General features: G+C 41.5%; 1 protein-coding gene across 1 annotated transcript in view; it reads right to left on the bottom strand.

The window, feature by feature from the left end:
• Positions 1–855: 855 nt before the first annotated feature.
• Positions 856–14,289, bottom strand: part of SEMA4D (semaphorin 4D) — a 95,605-nt gene continuing 82,171 nt past the window's right edge. Inside the window, exons 18-20 of the mRNA XM_083816539.1 lie at positions 3,800–4,009; positions 2,312–2,409; positions 856–1,735 (exon numbers count right to left, since the gene is read on the bottom strand). Of these exons, the coding sequence (XP_083672665.1) occupies positions 1,691–1,735; positions 2,312–2,409; positions 3,800–4,009 (353 nt within the window). The 3' untranslated portion in view covers positions 856–1,690. The remainder of the gene's footprint in view (positions 1,736–2,311; positions 2,410–3,799; positions 4,010–14,289) is intronic.

The following is a 14,289-nucleotide window of genomic DNA, read 5'->3' as shown; positions in this document are numbered from 1 at the left end:
GTGGAATGGGGACCAGTTGCTGAAGATCACAGCAAAAGCTTCATTTTTTGCCATATTTTCTATTTTGTCTTATTGTAGAAGAACATGAAAAATGACTTTGGAAACATTATGGGTTGTTCAAAATCTTACGGAATTATTTTCTGCTCTTTGAATGTATCTAAAAATTTCACTATAAGGTGTCACAGCTGTGTTCACTAATCATTAGACATGTTTTTTTCTTTACAAAGTAGAGCTAAGCAAAATCCGGCAATCAGTTTTTAACTACTTGGAGTACTTCTTTGCACAGACAAGGCAAAATTCAGTTATGCTTTTCTAAAATTCTCTGACCTCAGCCTTTTAAAGGTCTTACCTTATCATTCAGCAACACAGAACTAAACTGAAGTCTGCTCCAAAGCTGTTGAACAAGAGGAGGGGCAACTCAAGAGAAGTCTTTTTTTCAATTGTCCCTTAGCAATAAAAGATGTCATAAGCAGAAACAGAATGAAGGAAGGGTTCCCACTGAACCTTGGTGTCAGAGGTCTGTCAGCATTCATTTGTGATTATCAAGATGAAGAATAGGGAAAAAAGTTTGCATATAAGAATTTTCAACCTGAATGGAACTACAGTGTGGTTCAGTATTGGAAACCAGTGGGTCAGGTGTCCCAGAATTAGGAGAGTGGCTTCTTCAATGTGGAACAGATCATCTAAATAAATTCTTACTAGTTAGTTAGTAAATAATGTTGGGGCTATGTGTGAATCTTTTCTCTATGGCTAGGAGTAGCTGTCCCCCTGGACTCTCCCTATAACGATTCTTAGGTGACATCTTACTTGCTTACAGATTTTTGAAAACCATTAAGATAAAAAAAACTTGGATTATTTCTGTCTTCTGTTTATTAGATGCAGAAGGCCAAATCTCTGAACAGCAACATAGTAGAACAGTTTCACTGTGAAATAAATAGGTCCACACATTTTCAATCTGCTGTTGTTAACTAGCAATAATGAACTTGATGCACGTGTAGTCTTAAAATTCACTCAGTGTGTAATTTTTTAAAGCTACCATAAATATCTCAAATAGGGAAGAATAATTTGCAATAACTAAAGATTTTAACTTGAGTACGTTTTAAGCTCTCTGGGTTTATGAGTGTTAGCCAGAAATTCTTTATCTGGTACAGAAACTTTATAACCAAAGGAAATGTGTTCAAATAAATGAACTTGCTAACACCAAAAAGGAATGTTCTTCAAAATACCGCAAACAGAGTATAAGGTTAAACGCATCAAAAGAAAAGAAATGGGAGAGTAGAAGTGCCTTTAAATAAATGTGATCCAAATCTTATTTATCAATCTCTTATTTATACACCAAGACCTTCAAGCCCAAAATAAACTGGTTTGCTTGTCATGAACTCAAAACAGAGGGAATAGATCATATTACATTGCTTGAGCTGCACTAGGACCATTTTCATTCTGTGTTAAGATGAAATAACTAGCATAGAGATGGTTCCAGCATGGGATTGGTGGCCTCTCTTGTGGCACTGGTGCATGCCACACTCATTCTTTGGTGCAGTAATTATATCTTGTTCTACCTTAAACTTCAGCTGGTTTTCCTGAACATCAGTTGAAATGCCAGTCCTAACACTTGCAAATAAGTCTTCAAAAGCTACAATATTAGGAGTGCTGGGCACTCATAAGTTGCATACATTTCTTTCCAGCCTGTTCATTCCTTTGTACATGAGCAGCTGTTTTTCTTGTTGCAGCTTTCCTGAAGGATAAAAAGGACACGAATATGTCAACTCCATTTTATTTTAAAGCTATGTTAAAAGATTAGCTGTATTGTGTCACACACGTGACAAGTACATGTCATATCCAGAAGTTAAATAATCTTTGCTCAAACTGTTAGAGAAATAAGCTGAAAGCTAAGTAGAGGTGTGTTTTCTGTTTTTTTTTTTGTTCCTTTGTTTTTAAGAAAGGGCAGCTTTGATGTACAATATTATTTATGAAGTCCAATAGTCTCTGCAACTAATTAAAGCCAATACATTCAATCAAATTAACTTACTACGTTCAGTGCACAGACTTGCTTTTTTGGGCAGGATGAGAACTACTTCCTGATTTAAACCTCGGTTAGTGTACTGAAGGAGCAAGCTGACGTAATTGTATGTGACAGATCACGCAGATCATACCCTTGAGAGGGTAAAGAATGTCAGCGTGTACAGAAACACTGATCACTTTGTTATATAAATCCATTCAGTTGCAGAAGTGTTATAGGCTATTTATAAAATTGAGTCTAGTCTATCATGTAGGAAACCCTGCAGGGGATGCCTGTTCCAAAAATTCTTACCCAAGTCTTCATCCAGTTTTGCATCATCTTGTCATGTTCATTGATGGCAGTTCTCCAGGTAACGAATTCTTTGGTCCATCCATCCTGACCAGCACTATCTGAAAATTGTAAGTGGGATGATTACATAACCAAGTAATGATGAAGTAAGCTGATAACAACTCAACTGCAGTACGTCCTGTGGAGGACTAGTCCAGAAGGAAGACAAGACACCTTTTTATCCTTCATTTTGCTCTTCCTTCTCTTCAGTTACTTGGAAATAAGTTCTATTCAAGTGGTCATGTCTCCTCCCCTCTGCAGCAAACTTAATAGCCTCCAGAGTGAGCAGATTTAGTGCTTGAGGTTTAAATCCGTTTAGAAGCATGGGGATGTTCCACTCAGATCATACAAAGGCTGGGGAAAAGAATGGTATAATACAGCTGACTTTTTCAGTAATGTTATGTAGTGACTTGTCCTCCATTCCACCTTTGAGAACTTAAGATGGATTGTTTTACTGCATCTTCATAAATTTTTACTTCAAATCCTGTCTACCAACCATTTTTCTTCTTTCTGTCCCTACCACTATGGTGGTGGCATCCACAGTTGTACTATTTTCTATTTCTCTTTCATGACACTAGTGGCAGTATATAATGCTTTTGAGCACAGTGGAAGTTTCCCTGTTTTACACTTACAGTAGTTTCACTGAGATGCTCTTCATTTGGCTTCCAAACTTGACTTTAGAATAACTGCGATGATAGCAAACCAACTTGTACCACTACTTCTCTGCTTTTCTCTGCCACTGAAAAGGGCAGGGTTGAGCTGTTCTTGAAGAATTCGCATTTGACACGGACCAGCTAAATACGAATTATTCTTCCTCTTCTTCCTACCAAAACAATCCATTCTACATCACCTTCATTGTTCCCGCTACCTTTTTAAAGACCGTTCAGACTTTCTGTAGGTGTGGGTATGTTCTCCAACGCTATTTAAAAATGGTGCTCAAGTTGCCCCGGTCAGTTCAGGGTGCATGAAGATCTTGCCCAGGTGCTCGATTTATCTGACTGCCTTCAAGCCTAGTGAGCATCAAAATAAAGAGGTAGAAACTGACCCTGCCTGACTGCAGGCAATTCATGAAACACCTGACTTTTAAAGGCACTGTATAGGGGGCATTTCTTTTTGTCACTCGAGTTCTTAGCATTCAAGATTTTTGTCTTCATTACCCTGTACAGTTCTTGCAGAGTGTTTTTGTTTAATATTCACCTTACATCCAATCTGTGTCCATTAGTTTAGCAGTTTTGGTTTCATTTCTAGATCATAACTGCTAATTTGCAGGTAAGTGCTGTAGAAGAGGGTTGAAGAAGCAACTTTTGTGTGTAAAACCTCATACATAACTGAAGTGGATACTAATACAGTAAATGAGAGTTAGTATCTATCTTCACATAAACATTTTATGTGTGCAGTGATTATAAATCAGGATCAGGACACACACACAGCATACATTCAGAACCAGCCTACCTTTATCTTCCGCTGTGATGAGCACTTCTGATGCTGTGTTCCCAACTTTTGAGATGAATGAACATTCATATTTTGTATTTTCTGATACTGCATCTTTCACCCAACTTAGAACATGCACTCTGCCATCAAACAGCATATGAGATTGCTCAGTGATGCATGCCTTCATCCTCTGCCCATTCTTCTTCCAGACAAAGTGTGAATCATTCGGACCTATAAAAATGTCAGTCAGCTTACTTTGGGAAAAAATGATGCAAGTTGTGTCTTTGAAAAGAGAACAAAAGCCTAGGACCTTAAGATTAGCCTCAAAGGCATAAAATGTTTTATTGCAATGTTTCTTAGGTTCCTTCAGCTGCAATTCTGGGCACCAAAAGGATGGGGTAAAAAAGAACTAGCATTGATAATTTAGGTTCAAGACAAAGTTGTAAATAAGTTCATATGTACTAAGGAATTTTCCGTGTGTATTCTCACAAGGGGGAGCTGACCCATAAACAGGATAGACCAGTTAATGAAGATCAGCACCATCTCCCAGTACGTGAAGAACTGGGCCACCCCACAGCTAGCGTCTGGTACAAAGCTGAAACCATCAGAGACATGCCTTCTAAAATCTGAAGTAGAGGCCAGGAGGGGAAAAAGTTCAAGAACTCAGGGTGTCAGAGATGCTGGGACTAATGAAAGAAACAAAACTGGAAGACGTGTAGAACCATTAGTCACAGCAGGCAATTAGACAAGACAGAACTTGGGATGGGCTTGGATCAAGAACAAAGAGCAATCTAATCTTTTACCCTTGTTGCTATTATTCATCTTAACCTGCGAGGACAGAACCTGAATAAATCAGAGATTGACAGTAGCCCAGAGGACAGAACAGCTGTTCCCAGAAAATTAGCAAGATTGGATGAAGTGTACTTGGCAACATCAGAGCCTTTTCATTTAAAGGAGAGGTATCTGGGCCAAAATAGGAACTTCACAGTAATTCTGACTTTTAAAACGTGCCTGTTTCTCCCCTGGGGCTTAGGATCCAGACTAGCTTTAGCAAGACTAGATGTAAAAAGAAACTCAGAGTAAAAAGAAAATAAAGGATTTTTTGCAAGTAAGTGTTGAGAGAACAGGCAACCTACTAGAAAAGTCAACTTTTACTATACAAACTTTATTGCAAATTGATGTGGAATTTTCTCTAGATAAAATACCTGATTCTTGGCCAGTGTCCTGAAAACTACTTAAATTTTGGATTGCCATGCAGGCAGACCAAAAAAAAAAAAAAAGAAAAAGTAGCCTGTACATCTATGCGCTTCCTTAGCATAACCATTCAGAAACAAAACTAATAATCCCCTACAAATATAGAGAAATAAAACAGAAGTGAGTGCAAGGGTGAATGATAGAGAACGTGATCTAATTAAGCCATGGTTGATTTCATGTCTGAGGGAAAGAGGTGTGGGGGAGAGGGAGGTGGCACAATCTTGAGAAGGACTGATGACAGCTGACAAAAGTGGGGAGGGCAAGCATAAGCTGAACTACAAATAACTAGTGAATAATATTCTTAAAAAATAAAAGTCGTTTATAGATGATTGCACTACTTCTGTGATTAAGAGAAGGTAGGTTACAGGTAGGTAAAAACATGGGAAATTGGGACCATGGACAAATGACTTAAGAAAACTAATGAAGATGGTATTTGGACAAATGGGAAGAGTAGTAAGTAAATACAAACAGACCGAAATAGAAGTCTTGAAATAGAAAGCAAGGCTTTGAGATACTGGGCTTTGAATCCACCTTTTGAAGAGCAGACAGAACACTGGATTAGAAGTGCTAATGGATGCCGCAGATAAGGGCTGAAAAACTCAAAACCACTGCATTTGTGCTGAAAACAAATCAGGCAATAGTGTCAAAAGAAGTCACAAAGACTTGGAGAAGCAAAGACTAACTTGACCACAGTAAAGATCAATAGTAAGTGCTGGGGTACAAGCCTCAGGATGAGTGTAAGAGTTATTACTCTGGCATTGTAAAGCCAAAAGCCAGGTGCTTGAGTAAAGCCACAAGCTCACAAGTTTTATTAGCCGTAATTCAAGCTCTAAGACATGACAATAGAGCTATTTATTACCTAAGACCACGGGCTTGAAAAGCACTGTTTTAGGGCCGTGCAAGGAAGTGGCACATTGAGCGCAGGACGCTTCTCTAAACATACTTCAAATGTTTCATGTTACTATTCACACCAAAGAACCCACTCACTCTATTTTCCGGTGTTAAACATCACAGGTGTTCGGGAAATGCTGCCAACAGCTCGCTGTAGACACGCATTTCTCCAACAGTAAAATCCAGCGGTTTCCTACTAGAAGTTTTGCAGGCCACTTTTGGCCAGCCCCGTAGCAAGCTGCAACTGGGTGATTTTACCCTACCTTTGTTTTCTGTGCAGTCAGCACTGCAGTTCCTCAACAGCAAGATCTAGGTTCAAGCACTAGTCAGGGTTTCTTTTTAAGATAAAATAAATGAATACAAATTTATATTCTGCATTTGCTACTGTTGCTATAATACAAGTGAAACACACATCTACTGCAAACTTTAAAATATTAATTGCTAAAACATTTCTTTACTTACATGGCCATCCATTTTAAGAATGCTTGAAAGATTTAAGAAAACGATCTTTTTAAAATATATTAAAGCAGAGAATTAAACAGCAAACCAGATTAGACATGTAAATAGCTCCATTTAACGATGAAAGATATTTCAAACAGTTAACTTTGAAAGCATTGTTTCATCTCAGTAAAATCAGTATTCATAACCTAACTCACCATCTTACCTGGTTTAGAGGTTAACATAACTTGGAGGAAGGTTAACATTTATACAACAAAATACTATTAAAAAAAACCCGTGTTGCATTTTTTGAGCTACCCCCTTTCTCTGCAGAAGTCCTTAATAATTTCTAGTGTGCACGGAAGCATTTGTTATTTTTCCATATAGATGTCATTTTCTGTACCTCTGCTGTCAGCATTTTGTGTGAAGTGTTACTGCCCAGGTAGTGGCAGCTCCGGGTACGTTCTGCTGGTGAAATGGGTCCCGTAACCTACTTCGAGTCAGGCAGGTTTGCACAAATCATGTACTTAGCAGCTGGATGATTTTGTCTCAGGATCTGCAGGAAGACCTCCAGCAGCTGCAGGTAGCTTTAAAAACTTGAACTATTTCACCTGCTTGCAGAGTAAGTTTCTACCTGCCCTCTAAATTTATTCATTGAAGTGTTGGTTTAAATTCCGTTTTAGCTGAAAGTCAATCAATCAGTAAATCCAGCTGTAAAGAACCGAAGAATAAAGCTACAGATTCAGAACAGCATGCTGATGGACCCCACGAAACCGTACCGAATCGAGCATTTGCCACATATGCATGAAATCCTAAGAGACATACGGCTTTAAATTAGTATCTCCAAGCTATCTTTAAGGGCAAGAGATTATGGATTAAGCAGAGCTCACTGACATACAGCCGGAGCAGGGGGGGTAAGAGGGAATACCAGCCCCTCAGGTTCCCCTTGCCAGATGCAGGAACGTGTACCTAGACCTGCACAGACATTTCAGAGCTACCTGGTGAGGAGGCCGTGCGATGAAACGCTCAGGAAGTGCTGCTACACCTTGCTGGCGGCTTAACGCACTGTGTTTTCTCACTTTTATACAGTTCCTGAAGATAAAAGGGTAACAGTAAAACTAAACTTCCCCCAAAATTACTCAGAGAAACGTTTCAACACAGAGGGAGGCAAGCTGGGTGAAACAAAACAGTGCCAGAAAGCCCAAACCTCTTAACCCCTCCCTCTCCCCCCAGGTAAACTCATCTCAGAAGGCTGACAGCAAACAGAAATCCAGTGAGGACAGCTGCTGACAGGTATCCCACAAAAGATTTCTAGCAGGGTAATGACAGTCGTTTTTGACAAATGCCTATAATGCGGACACAGCGTTGCTACCAGAGGCTATCCTCAGTGATGAGGCTTTAAGGTTTCGAAAAAAGAAACCTGTCCTTTATTCCCCAGCACTCACCAAAACTTTTACGAAGTTCACAGCAAGCACCAGATTGAGGCGGAGTGGGATAAAAAAAAAATAAATCGTGGCATCTGGAGTTAACACTTGTAATTTAGCTTGCAGCTTTGGCTTGTACTGAACGCTACTGAACCAATCATCCCCGATTTTTCGGAATGCAGCTCATTCAAAGCAGGGATTAAGTTTTTAAAAGACGCTATAATCTGGATGCAGAAAGATTATGTTCAATCAGAGATCAAAGCACCGGAAAAGGTGACACGGCCCCTAGCCATTGATATGGAGAACAACCACCAGGGGTACCCAGCGAGTGAATGAAAGTTAAGACAGGAGGCTGGTTAGCATTTCATGAGCTGTAGGGGTCTGAGTCACTGCTGCTGACAAATCAGCAAAATAACAAATGGAGCAAACATTTGCAGTGAAGGGCTGCAGACTGGAAGTGGGGAGAAGGAACCTCTAAATTGAGACAAGCATCTCTGCAATTTTCTGGAACTAGTGTATCAGACAAGTCCTTGTTATTTTAGCTTTTACTTCAGATAACTGGGTTTAATTTTTTAAAAATTAGGTGCAATCCATTATCATTCTACAAGTGACAACAGTTTATCAGCAATTTAAAAAAAATTACTTAAAAATGCCAAGGAAAACAGATCTCTAAGATGCCAACAAAGATTGTTATTTCCAAGAGCAAATAAATCAGTCTGAAGAACCATGGCATACTCCTTCAAAAATCTGGTGCTTCTGTTAACTCACTGGTACCTTTGTGTGACAGCACATCTCAAGCTGATGCAGCCTTATCTAAACAGATTAAAAGCAGGAAGGGCTTGGCGTGAAGCGCGAGCCGCGTTAATGCACGACAAAGTAGCCATCCCCAGAGGAGGCAATGCACAATGCATACCGATGAAAGTAGGACACGGCATCTGCCTCCTCAGAAAGAAACGTAAAAGCAGACTGGGAAAATGTCTGACTTGTCCACGAGACGACAACGCAGAGCGTATCTGCCTGCGCTTCCCAGCACCACAAGCACTTGTTTAGCTATTATTATCTGAGTGGGTCCAAGGCAAGAGCTTGCAATTGTAACCCAGGTAACTGCCTGCAAAGAATAATTAAATGAAGCCAAAACTAGGGACTAGAGCAAAAGAACTGTGGAGTTTCCAGTTTGAGTTTGCCTATTTTTGCCCCCACCCTGCCCTGGCCCTGTCCCCCCATCAACAAGGCTACTACGTTAAGTCATAAAATACGGTGAAAAAAATAGAGAGCATAGCTGTTTTAGGGAACAAAATGCTCTCCAGAAAGCATTCCTCCTCTCCAGAGAGTACAAGCTATTGAATTTGCTCCACTGTTTTCTGGAAAGATATAGCAGGGCAGAGACTGGGAGAGAAGAAAATGAGATATTAATCTCCACCGCGGGCACAGCGCATGCGGCATGTTGAAGCAGCTCTGGTAAGTAATGTCTGTGAAATGGCTTAAAAAAAAAAAAAAAGGCAAAAAAGCAATAGCTATGCTCCAAATCAGTACCCAGCTAATCAGCCATCGTATTGAGGGATTAATTACCAAAAGCCTACAGGTTGTAGCTCTCCAAGGGAGGAAAGTGGAGAGGAAGTCCCTTTGCAAACAGGGCCAGTGGGGGTAACGAGAAGTCCTGAGGAAAAGCACGTGGAAGGCAGCGCTACCTGACAGCCACTCCAGCCCTGGTCCAAACCTCCCCTGTCTCACCAGGCAGGGCTGGGAAACCTGGCTTCTCCACCCAGGAAAGGGTTTTGGGGTTACTGCTCAGTGTTGAGTCGGAGCTGCACGCTGGGCAAGGAGAACGCAGCGTACGTGGTTATTCCGAATTACAAAATAAAGGCCAGGAGCTCAAACAAAATCCTCTAAGCAAACGGTGTAAAGGAGCAAATGTGCAGCAAAGAGAATCTCCTGAGGTTCTCAGGAGATGTGCTGAGAGGCAGGTGGGTGTGCAGCAAACTTCACCTTTTACCTACAGCTGGTTGTACCGTAAAAGCTGCCACGGATTCCTGAGCACGTCTTTTTCTTACATGGTTGTGGCTTCCCAGTGGTCATGGGTACAAGAAATACAGCAGGTGAGTGCTGCTGCTTCCCACAAGTTCTCCTTGGCAAGGTTTTTACCCAGACTAGGAGGTACCATCTGTTTTCCTCAGTCTCCAGAGACCTTCTGACAAGCCCAGAACGGCTTGGTTCAAACTCTGCGGATATTTACCTAAAACTTCCAGACCAGTGCAATTCCGGCTGTTTGAAGACCATCAAAGCCTAAGTCCCCTGCTGACAGATGATGCAGCTGGTAAAATTTAGCAATGAATACACAAGAACACTTACAGATTTAACTGGTATTTCTGTAACACGGGATAGGCTACAACACGAAGGCAGTTTCAGACGTTTTAAGCTTTAAGCACATGACAACAGCAATAATTATTTGCAGGCTACAATTACTAGTACTAGCAGACTCATTTCCTCATGGGGAAAAAGAGATTTTAATGTTTCTTATGTTCTAAGTATTTATAAAATTATCGAAAGTCATGTAAGAAAAGGTTCTCCAGCTGCACCTGATTATTCATTGCACAGGAAAACCCTGTGCAAACACAGTCAGCTGTGTAACGTACAGGACAGCATTCGGTTCAGCAGAAAAACAAGGAAGAAAATCTTTTGAAGAGGAATTAATGACATACTCTTGGTTTTATTTCTTCCCCTCGCTCCCCTCCTTTATCTTTAGGTGGCTTGAGCTTAAAGTATGCATACATGGAGCTTACTCTAGTCTTAGACTCCTAGAGTCAAGACCCTTAGTCTTGAAATAAAACATGTTACAAAATAAGGAGATGTCTTCCTTGCACAAACCTCCATGTATTTATTAGTGTGGCCATAGCCTTTACATATAAAAGCGCACAGAAAAGTAAATTCGTGCATAAAGTCAAATCTGCTGTTGATGCCAGAATTTAAGAATGCTGCGTCCATGTCATAGTCCCTACAGAAACTGATTGTCAGCTGGCTTCCAGGTGTCACTAGGAGGAACCATCAGAGCCAAGGCAACGCCAACACTTGAAAAGGTTTGTAGTTCTGCACACAGGCGGATGTGGGAGGGCCACAGCAGACCTCCATGTCTGAAACAAGCACTGCCACCATGCTGGCAGGATAGTGGCAGCCCGATGGTATTCGGAGGGGGTACAAGAAAGATGGAGAGGGACTCCTATCAGGCAGCGTAGCAATAGGAGAAGGAGTAATGGTTTTAAACTAAAAGAAAGATTTTAGATCAGACATTAGGAAGAAATCCTTCACTCAGAGGGTGGTGAGGCCCTGGCACAGGTTGCCCAGAGAAGCTGTGGGTGCCCCATCCCTGGAGGTGCTCAAGGCCAGGCTGGATGGGGCTTTGGGCAACCTGGTCTGGTGGGAGGTGGCCCTGCCCATGGCAGGGGGTTGGGACTGGGTGGTCTTTAAGGTCCCTTCCAACCCAAACCATTCTGTGAGTCTGTGATTCTGTGATTTTCAGACACAGTAACATCGATGCTTCTTCTAGTGTCTGTGTTTTTTGTTCAAAATGTGTCTGCAGTATGCAATTGATTCAATAACCTTAAGCGATGACTTCCAAGTCCTTTTTTGTTAATACATTACAGGAGCAATTTCAAGTTTTGAAGTTATCTTCTAGATGCAATTTAAATAATAAAAAATGTGGCACATCACAGATCCGCATAAAGGAATGGTTTTATCATACTAAGATCGCTTCAGGTAATGAATGTTCACTCAGTGCAGAAATCATTGAAAGAAACGGTACAAAACCACAAAATGACAAATTAACGCTTACTATCAGATAACTGTAGCCACAGGTGTTGAAACTGAATTGTAGGCAGGCAGCAGGCAATAAAACACCAGAGGTTTGCAAAGGAGCTAACTCATAAACTGAGATACGGAACTGCTCCACCAGGTACTATTTTAGCATTCCCAAATGAGGACAGGGATAAAGATAAACCAAACACAGATTAGCAAGTAACCACGCAGATTAAAGACAAAGGTATTGCTTCAAAGCATCACCATATAAGATTCAACATATACTACATAAAAATTGTCAAAATGTTGTAGAAAGTTTTAGAGTATTTATGTAGTGGATTGCCCTGCGAGATGCAGAGCTTTTCCCCCGTCCTCTCCCCCCCTCTCTCTCAGTTTTAAGTGCACTGGCCTCTGTAAAGCCAGACCTCGGGCACCTGGACACAGCCTCGGGCACCGTCAGGTCTGGACTCAGGCTGCAGGTGCTCTCTGGAGTCGAACTGTCTGCAGCAGCGCTCTGGGGAGCGCAGCACAGCCTCTCTTCCCCCCTTTCCTGCACGCCTTTTGGTGTAACTTAACAGTTCTCTGCCAGCAAAGCTTCAGTGAATCGCTCGTGATTCTGATTCTAGCGAGTTACGGATCTTTTCCTGGACTGACATGGAAAGCTGTCTTGCGCTGCCTTTAAAATAATGAAACCAAAGGGAACAGCCACTGTAGTACATGGGATTTTATCATGTGCCCATCTCAGTACGTCTGCGAAATAACTCCCATAAACTATGTTCCTGGTTTTGCAGAGCCTTTATCTCACAGGGTTATTGAAATTAGACCAAAAAGTTAAGAAACACTTATGGGAAACCTCTAGCTTCAGACAGACTACGGAAAGTGGTTAGACTTCTTGACAGCATGGAAACTGACAGAGCGTATCTGCAGGCCAGAAATACAAGAGTAAAGCATGATGTTTTGCACTCTTTCTAGTTACCTGCAAATGTATTTAAAGTGTTGCTCAGCATACTCAGGATATTCTCGGATGCCATTCATCTGCAATTACAAGGTGAAGGATACACTGCTCTACAGCTGGGAGTGGTGGTGGTGTCAGCGTCACCACAACTACCGAGATACCACCAAGTTCCTCCTGCATCTAAATTCAGCAGAGCACGCCAGACAAACGCATGCAGGTGTGTACACCGTCGGCTCACTGCCTCTCCCCTGCGCCAGACGGTGTAGCATGTCGTTCAGTGTGCTTGACGCCAGCCTGAAATGCTTTTAAGCTGTACTGAAGAAAGCATATAGTAAACCTAGCATGTTGTTGAAATGGGCCACTTACAAGGTAGACAAGTGTTGTCCTTCTGAAAGTTTCCAGGTTAAAACATGTGGGATAAGCGAGAGATGAGTAAGAGAACTCACCAGCTCCTGCCGAGTTCCCAGACAGCTCGAAGCAGACTTTTGCAATTTAAAAAAAAAAAAAAGTTCAGTAATTCTCATGAAAATAGTGTTAAAAACAATTAAAATAAGCTTCAGTCTGAATGTGTGGTGTGGCAATCTGTGCCTATAGTCCATCACAGAAGGGGAACTTGCCTATCCTGCATCCTTTGTTCGGAAGGCCAAGCACAACACTTAACTCTGCCAGTCCCATTTTGCCCCGCTGTTCTTTGCAAACACATTTTACCTTACGTTCCCTGCTGAGGGGAAAAAAAGTTCCATTATGGCTATGTTTATAGGAAGAAGTATCAACAACCAGTGAAGGAATGTGAATAAACCCAAGCAAAGAGCTCCAGGTAGAAGCATTTGCTCAGCCCCCAGCCCCAGACACATTTGTACACCCTGACACGCAGGCCCCAGAAGGAAGCAGCAGGCCAGCATCAGTTCAGCATGCTGGATTGTGCTCGTTGTTTTTGGGTTTTTTTTTGTTTTTTTGTTTTTTTGTTTTTTTTTTTTTCCAAACGAATGGAATAAAGCTGTAATTCCGGGTGCAGGAAGGATGTGAGGTACCAGCCAGGCATCTTGTTTGCCAAGGAGAAGGGAAGCCCCGTCCGTAAGACAAAGCCACTCCTTGCCTTCTGAGCGGAGGTGACTGCAGCTGGCTGAGTGCCCCCCCAGTGCCATCACTGCGGCTTTCAGGGGACGGGCTCCTGTCACCGCTCCTGCCACCGCCTGCCCCTGCTCCCTCCAGCAGCAAGCTCCACAGGCTGGCTTTAAGACGCTGCTTCTTCCTTCTCAAGCTCACTACCAAAGCAATTACTGACAAACTTTAAAAAGCCGGCCATGAATACCACGCTAAAACATACATGTTAAAGTAATTTTAAAATAAATTCCAGATCTGTAGTACGACTATCAAATTGCTTAAATCTTTTACACTATTTATGCTACTACTCCATTTTTTTTCCCCTTGGTGAACAATAAAAGGATTCTTGAGCATTTACTGCAGCAGTGAGCAAACTATAGATAAGATGATCCCACTGTTGTTCTTTCTAGCCATGAAAATACAAATCGTGTCTTTGGTAAGACCTGCTTTAATAAAGACTGATGCATTTTGATCTGATTCCATGTAACATTTTAACAATCACAGACAGCCCAGTATGAAACAATGCTTTAAAATTAATCTATTTCTTTTTTCTTTTAATGAATGAAGTTACATTTTAAGACCTGTCTAGATTCATTAAATCCCACTTAGACAGGCAACCACTGTCCAGGCAAAAGCTGAAATGTCGAATTTCTACA

This window comes from Anser anser (genome assembly GCF_964211835.1).
Source record: "Anser anser genome assembly, chromosome: Z".
Taxonomy (NCBI): Eukaryota; Metazoa; Chordata; class Aves; order Anseriformes; family Anatidae; genus Anser; species Anser anser.
This window is presented reverse-complemented; position numbering and strand designations above follow the sequence as displayed.